Source organism: Mollisia scopiformis, assembly GCF_001500285.1.
Source record: "Mollisia scopiformis unplaced genomic scaffold LY89scaffold_29, whole genome shotgun sequence".
Taxonomy (NCBI): Eukaryota; Fungi; Ascomycota; class Leotiomycetes; order Helotiales; family Mollisiaceae; genus Mollisia; species Mollisia scopiformis.
The window spans coordinates 414,879-422,514 of record NW_017263609.1 but is presented as its reverse complement, the minus strand read 5'-3'; the positions used below and the strand labels follow the sequence as shown (position 1 = coordinate 422,514).

Sequence of the window (7,636 nt, the reverse complement as noted above, 5' to 3'; positions counted from 1 at the left end):
TCAACTCAACTCAACTCAACTCAACTCAACTCAACTCAACTCAACTCAACTCAACTCAACTCAACTCAACTCAACTCAACTCAACTCAACTCAACACAACACAACACAACACAGCCCTACCCTAATCTTCCTTCCTATACCGACCATTCTCCCCTACAAACGCCGATGCCGGGAACCGAAACTGGCTGTGAAGTGACGGGAAGAGATCCCGCTTGAAAAATTCGTGAATGGAATCAGATTTATAAGCGAGCTACAGAGATCTTCACCCCACACCACCGTCCCATGAATCTCCTGTTTCCACGGCTTTTGCACGGTGCAACTCAATGATTCCCACAATACGATCAGATCAATCCAACATCGCTGACAAATTCCAATCTTCTATCTTCTCGCTGTGTATTCATTCATTCATTCATTCTCTCATTCACAGCCTCAACTATTATTACACCACCAACCATTCCTTGCGTATGACCCAAACCCAACATATCATTAACATTTGCCCGACCGAACCAACATAAATATATTGCCGACCGGAGCAGAAGCGGCAACCTTCTCACCCACACACCCATGAACTGCGTCATCCCACGATTGGCGAAGCGAAGTGCTGTGCTGACTGATTCCAACGCAACTCCAACATCTGCTGCGTCGTTCCCCGTACACCGGAAAAGTGCCTGTGTTTCGTCAGCCACGCACCCGCGCCGCCCAACGCGCGGCGATATCTCGCCGTCCCATTTCTCACTTCCATGCGCATACAAATATATCCTCTCCATCCCCTTCACTTTTTGATCCAATATTCGCAAATCCACACACATACACCATACACCATACCACACCAAAAAAACAAAAAACGGAAAGGAAAAGAAAACACAAAAACCAAAATGTCATCAACAACCCTCCCCTACTACCTCGCCTACTGCCCCTTAGTCATGGTAGCGAGCATGTACAAGAAACTCCACCGCACGCTCTCGCATTCATCGTCGAGTTCTTCGGACGGCCAGCAGCAGCCGTTAAGGAAGCAGAAGTTGATTGCTGTGGTGAATTATGAGGAATAGGTGTATCTCTACCTGTTCCTCTGTCTCTAGGAAAGAGGGAGGAGGACAAAGAATATGGTCACGTGCCGAAGAGAGGATGGTAGGATTGGTGGAGTGTGGCGGAGGGATGAGGGCGAGATGGCGCGGACGTACGAAGCACGAGGCCATACTTCTATCAGGGAATTAACTCGCCACAACCGAATCCAGCATACATCACCCTGCCACGTCCGTCCCACGAGCTGGTATCGTGAGGACTAATAGCTTACTGTATAACACCACCAGCTACTGTACAACCAACAACCTTAATCACAATAACAATAGCACAATGACGAACGAACGAACAAACGACTTACGATAAGCAGGATAGCTAGGCAATCCGGAAAATTGGGAAGGAAAATGATTGGGCGTTTTTAGCAGCGAAGCACGGGAACTTCGGATGAAAGAGATGGAGTTTTGTTTATTGGTTGCATGGAGAGCATTGCTAGCGAGGCGTTTAAGAGATCTGTGTATGACTTGTATTACTGTATGTCAAGCTGTAATCGAGATGTACCAAGATTTACATATTTTCCATCAAGACTACATACACCTGCTTTGAAGCCGTTGATTCTGGAACGCAAAAAAAGAGCATTGACTGTTTTCGTAATACAGGGTTCCCAGGATGCTATAATCAAGCCTTCATCAATCACCGCTCAAAAGCTCCATTCCATCCACCTTAGCCATATGTAATCATCTTCCCCTTCCCCTCCACCTCCTAATTCCCTTCCTCCAAAGTCTCACAATCAGAATCACAATCACCATGAAACCACATCAAACCAATCTGCCGAACAAGAGCAATAAAATTACGTATTCAATTATTATATCCTCATCATCATACAATTTTCCATTCCCTCCTCCCCTTCCTCCCCTTCCCCCCCTCCCTTCCCTCTTCATACTTAACCCTCACTCCCCCCTAAACTTTATACAAAGAATGGTATCTTTTCTATCTCTCTTGCTTTCATCTGACATGCATACATTCCACTTCAAAAAAATGAAAAATCGGAAAATCGCCGTATGTGTATGTACTTCCTGCCTTATTTTAACCCAATCCTCCCCAAACCTCCACCCACAGAAGAAAAACCCTCGATTAGATAGACCGCCCCCATCCCCTCAATCATCAAGCCTAAACATCCTCCTCAACTTCCCAAACTTCTTCTTCTTCCTCCCTGGGATATCCGTCACGCCGGCAATATCCACATCCGCCAGCCCCGTCGCCGTGAACCTCCTCGTCCCCAGATCCGGCCTCTCTCCATTCCCGTTGCTAAGGACATCTTTCTCCCCCGCACCACCTGTAACACCCATCCCATTATCCGCCGAGAACGGCCTCCCGTCTTCACCGCCTAAGATGCGAGGAGGGGCAGGAGCAGCCAAGGGCCACGAACTGCTATTCTCTCTACTGATCGTGCGGCGCTTTTGCAGTTTCGGCGATGAAGGTCGTTCGGCGCGGAGTTGTTGGAGGTCGGATTTACTCCTTTCGAGAGGTGTGTCTCTCCGTGCTGGGGATTCGGCGTCGGATTTGCGGACCTTGGATGCTGGGTCTGGTTTCTTTCTGCGGAGGATGGACATGAAACTTCCACGACGAGAGTGGTTCGGCCGTGATGGTGTAACAGTGGTGATGGGAGAGCTAATAGTCTCGCGTCCCGAGCCAGATCGTCGTAGGGAGCCTGAAGCAAGTGTTGCGCCTTGGTTGGAGACTGGTGCTGTTGTACCGTTTGTACCACGCTTCTTTGCAAGTCTGAGGGAAGACAAGCCTGACTTCTCTTCATCGCTGTCTGGTAAGTCGCTGGAGTCACCATCTTGTGTTCGCTTAGCAACCGGAGGAGCTATTGATCGCATTGTGCGTGGCAAGGGCATTGGCCCAGGTTCATCTTCGTCGCTGGAATCATTGAATCGACTTCGGAAAGTAGGTCTATCTTCATCTTCATCACTGGAATCCGCGAAGCGGCTCTTGCTTGGGCGAGACTTTTGCTTTGAAGGTTTGGCTGAGCTTCCACGTCCAAAGCCCTTTGATGGATTTCTTAATGTTGGTGCATCCCGAGTACTGTTTCGCAATGAGTTTCGCATATGAGTAGGCGTTGAATTGGCTGCAGGAGCACCACTATTGAAAGGACGACGGAAAGCAGACCCCGTAGGTGACAATGATCTGAGACTGAATCGACTTGATCGGTTTGGTGAAGATTGTCGACCTTGATCCTGATCCATAGAACCTCGCATAGACCGTCTGAAACTCGGAATCTCATTGTTGTTGCTAGGCTTAGCTCGTTTGAAACTACTGTCACTATCACCAGATCCTTTCCGGCGAAGAGTTGGCTTAGCAGGAGTCAAATCCCGCTGTGCTGCCGCTGGTGCGGCTGCGGCGCTCGCTGCTGACAAAGCTCTGACATGCCTATTCACAGCAACGGGATCTGGCTTGGTCTCAGGAGGAGGATATGACATGGGTCGATACTTCTTCTGTAGTGAACCCTTTGGCTCAGCACTTTCAGAAGATCCCCGCAATGAACCACGCATTGCTTCGGAACCTCTCATCGACTTTCGAATATGAGGTTCTTTTGTGGTACTTGCAGGCTCAGCTCGCATTGATGACCGCATGGCAACAAATCCATTTGGTCCAGCTTTCGCCCCTGGCTGGATCATGTAATTCCTCTCCTGAGCCACCGCAGGTTCGCGTTGAGATGCAACTATGGCTGGTTCAGGCTGGACTGCGACCTTCTTTTTCTTCTTTGGCTTTGGAGCAGGCTTGGCCTCAATTGTCGATTCCGAATCTTCAGCTTCTTCCCGAGCTTCCAACTCAAGCTGTTTCTTCTTTTCAGCTGAAAGTGTACTCCAATATGCTTGGACCTGGTCCCACCCAGCATCGATCTCGGGTCCACTATCTTGTTTCGGCAACTGACTTTTCTTGAAAGCCTTCTCCTTGGTGAGTTTTGTGATTGGGCTATCAGGAGGTGTGGAGATGGCGAGACCTGGGAGATTGGTGTTGACGACAGGGCTTTCTACAACAGCATTCAAAGACAAGTATCCATCGCCCTCAGTGTCCGTTAATTCTTCCGCTGCATCACTGTAAACACTAGCATCAGATTCCTCAGGCTCTTCTAATATAGCAGGGGCGACATGAGTAGATGCTGAAACAATTTCCGGATCTTGCGGTGGGATAGGTGCGTGAGTGACAGGGCTTGGCTCAGCTACTCCAACATCTGCAGGAGTTGGTTGAATGGCAGGAGTTGGCTGAACGACCGCAGGCTCAACGACTTCCGAATCTTCTTGTGTAGCGCTACCAGAATCTGAGGTTGAGCTTCCCCAGGATCCAGGCATGTCAGGCCACTCGTTCTTCGAGATAGATTCATCGATCGTAGGAGTGGCTTGAAGGATTGCAATTTCTGGCACAATGTCAATGGCCTTGGGTGTTGGCGCTTCCTCCTCTTCTGGCTCTTCGGTAACAGTCTTGCCATTAGCATGCTCATCAATATGACTATCTTCATGGTTCGTCAACGCTCTGTAGGTGTCGACGTGACCATCTTCAGGGCCACGTTTAACGCTATCAGCTCGTCCCATTCCAACGTCTGATTTGTGATTCTCCATACTATACACACTACTGTCGGTGTCGGAGTGATACCCGCTACCCTCGACGGAAGTGACTTCAGGTGGTAATGGCTCGCGAGATTTCGAGATATTCGCCTCGTTCCTCGACGTGGCATCTTGTGCCAAGATAGCACCGACGACGTGATCGTTTGATTGTCCTAAAGGATTTTCAATGATCTCACCAGTGGGCGAAGTAAATAGCGGGGGAGATGCTGGTGGAAGCTTTTCAATGGGCTCCGCAGGCTTGACCAGTTGCCGTTCCTCAACCTCTTTGGATGGCTTCCTTTCACGTACACTTCCGAATGATGGTAGAGCAGGTCTTGGTTTCATAACCTCATCATCCTCATCTGTCATCACAGGTTCCTTCTTCTTGCCCCTACCCATGCTGAACCACGATCGTTTCGTTTGTGGACTCAAAACGACAGGGGAATCAGTAGTTACTGGCGCTGCGGCTTGACCGACCACAACGTTCGTTTCATCAAAACTGACTCTGTTTGCTTTCTTTTTCGGCACAGTAAGCTCCTCCGAGCCGACCACCGAGCTTGAAGCTTCACTGCCATTAACTTCGCTCGATTGGCCTTCAACGGGCGATGGTCCACGTGGAGAGTTTGAGTGTTTGAGAGCAGATTTTCGAGGTGAGATAGAACGAGCTGGTGGCTGATGTTTGACCACCAGACTTTCTGGGGTCACTGCAAAATGTGCAGTTCGAGCAGGGCTGACAGAATGCACACGTCCTCCACGAACACTGTCCTTTGAGACCAAGCCAACTCCCTCTACTGGAGGCTCCGTAGGGCTTAACGGAGGCTGACTGACTGATCTGCCCTGTTGTCGTTCTTGAGCAAATGCTGCAGAAGCCCGAGCTTGGCCTCTACCATGACCTCTTCCAGCAACAGATCGAGGCAACGGTGATGGCGAAATCTGCCTTGCGGCAGCAGGACTAGTATCCAGCTTCGTCAGGCCCCCACTGGCCTTTGTTCTCCCTGGAGTATCATCTTCTTCCTCTTCTCGCTCGCGATCTTCTCGGACAATCGAGGGTTTCTTCGCCAATAGGGTTCCGGCCCGAGTATTGAAAGTCTGCGGGACATCACTATCGGTATCTGATGACCCTGGGTTATAGGACCCTTGATCATCCTCAGAGTCACTAAGGACAACCTTCTTCTTTCTCCTCCTTGGTGGCGCTGATTTTGGTGATTCGGAAGCAGGAGCTGGTATATACTGGGTCGGAGGAGGGGGAGGTGCTGTTTCAATAACTGGAGCTGGTGCAGATACTGGTGCTGGTGTTGGTACGGGTTGTTGTACTGGTTGACGGGCCGAACTTGACTCTGCTGCTTCCAATGCATCGATTGCGGTTCCCCTCGGTTTGGCACCCATTCCTCCACTCGATAGATGTGACCCAGCCGCTGATACGGGCTTCTTCTTTTTCTTGACGGGCCTAGTCGCGGCATTGTTTAACCTTTGCTCGATAGCTAGAATCTCTACTTCGGGAAGAAAGCTTCGAGTATTAGGGTCGTAGATCAGATTCTGGTTAGTAGGAGAAACAATCTTTGGTAAATTTTGCCTTTGAGGAGCAGGAGATGTTAGCCTTCTCTGTCCCATAGGTGAGGTCGGCCTTGAACTTGTAGGCATGGAAAAATTGATGGAATGAACGGACCCTCTACTTGCTGGTCGATCTACCCGTGTTAGCTCTTGCACACTGGACAAGCCCGAAGCCCTGGGACCGGATCTCCTGGGAGGTTGTGTTGATCCTGTTGGTCCTAAGCTGGATCCTCGTCCACTGGCTTTGTTGGGAGGGGGAGATGCCACGCGCATGGGCGGTGCCTCCAGACTAGCAGCCCTTCGGTGGGACTTGGCCGGTATCGTGGGAGGCTGTGGTTGCTGCATATTCTTGGGAATCGCAGGAACTGGTGGCGCATCCGGAGCACTGGGGACGGGTTGTGATCGCGCAGGTGAAGGTTCGCGGAATGTACGCTCTGTCATCGATCCCACACTTCCTCTGCGTTCCAGTTGCGATCCCGGTGGTCCTTTTATCGACCCGGACACAGAGCTTCCCACCGACGAAGTCGATCCAGCTCTCCGAAGTGTTCGCTTGGTCTGGACATCTGCAACGGACGTGGGAGTCGTTGGTCGTGATCGTAATGCTGCCGCCGCGGCCGCGGATGACAAGGACGCATTCGAGGATCGATTCTTCAGAAAAGCCTGCGCTGCTGCAGTCGTCGCCGAGGCGCTGGCATTGGTTCCATTCAGAGGCTGTTGAAAAGAGGTGTCAGTGATGGCTTCATTGGCAGTGTTTGGAGTCTCTGTTTGCACCAAGACCTCTTCCCAGGCTGTAGCCAATGCGACACCCAGTTGCGCGACATCGAAACGACGGTTGATAATAAGATCAGCACACTTTGGAGAGCATAACGTACCGGATTCGACGCGGCCCTTCTCCTCTTGCTTCCAAACATGTCGAGACTTCGGCGCACAGCCGTACTACCTCTGCCAACCAAGGGCGAATGAGGACTCTATCGCATCTGCAACAGACGAAAAAAAAAGATGTTGAAGGAACTGAGAGCTGAGTCTTTCAGAGCTTTCGTTGATATGACGATGGGCGCAGCTTCGATTCAGGACGTAACTGGCGTGGTAGGCGAGGCTTGCGTGCTGGGGTTTGACTGGTTGGATGGGGATGGAAGAGGACGACGGTCTGAGTGGGTGCCCGTAGTCTTAGATGCAGCACCGGATCGTCGGCGAGGATCAGAGGGACGAGGGACGAGGATGCTGCTGGTGGATGGAGAACAGCAATCGCATGGGCGGGAAGGAGAAAGCGATGGGAATTGCAATGGAGGTGAAGCTATTGATGATTCACGGTGAGGGACGTCGTCGAATCTACTACTCGGCTTTGGACAGACTTTAATAAATTGAATCATCATGGCACATGGCGGAAAGTCAGTCGATGGTGGTTTTTCTGGTTCACTAGTGAAGTTTGGCAGACGATTCTTGTTTGAAGTTCAACCCAT

General features: G+C 50.7%; 2 protein-coding genes across 2 annotated transcripts in view; one reads left to right on the top strand and one right to left on the bottom strand.

Moving 5' to 3' along the window:
• The window catches only part of LY89DRAFT_285513 (uncharacterized protein), a 1,119-nt gene extending 810 nt beyond the window's left edge, over positions 1 to 309 (top strand). Inside the window, exon 2 of the mRNA XM_018206479.1 lies at positions 1 to 309. Coding sequence (XP_018063703.1) covers positions 1 to 216 — 216 coding nt within the window. The 3' untranslated portion in view covers positions 217 to 309.
• Positions 310 to 1,976: 1,667 nt separating this feature from the next.
• On the bottom strand, positions 1,977 to 7,491 carry LY89DRAFT_690392 (uncharacterized protein). The gene is made up of 2 exons (XM_018216091.1): positions 7,049 to 7,491; positions 1,977 to 6,887 (listed from the first exon to the last, which is right to left on the bottom strand). Exons 1-2 carry the CDS (start codon positions 7,085 to 7,087, stop codon positions 2,175 to 2,177), a joined length of 4,752 nt encoding a protein of 1,583 aa, XP_018063702.1. The 5' UTR covers positions 7,088 to 7,491; the 3' UTR covers positions 1,977 to 2,174.
• Between the last annotated feature and the right edge of the window lie 145 nt (positions 7,492 to 7,636).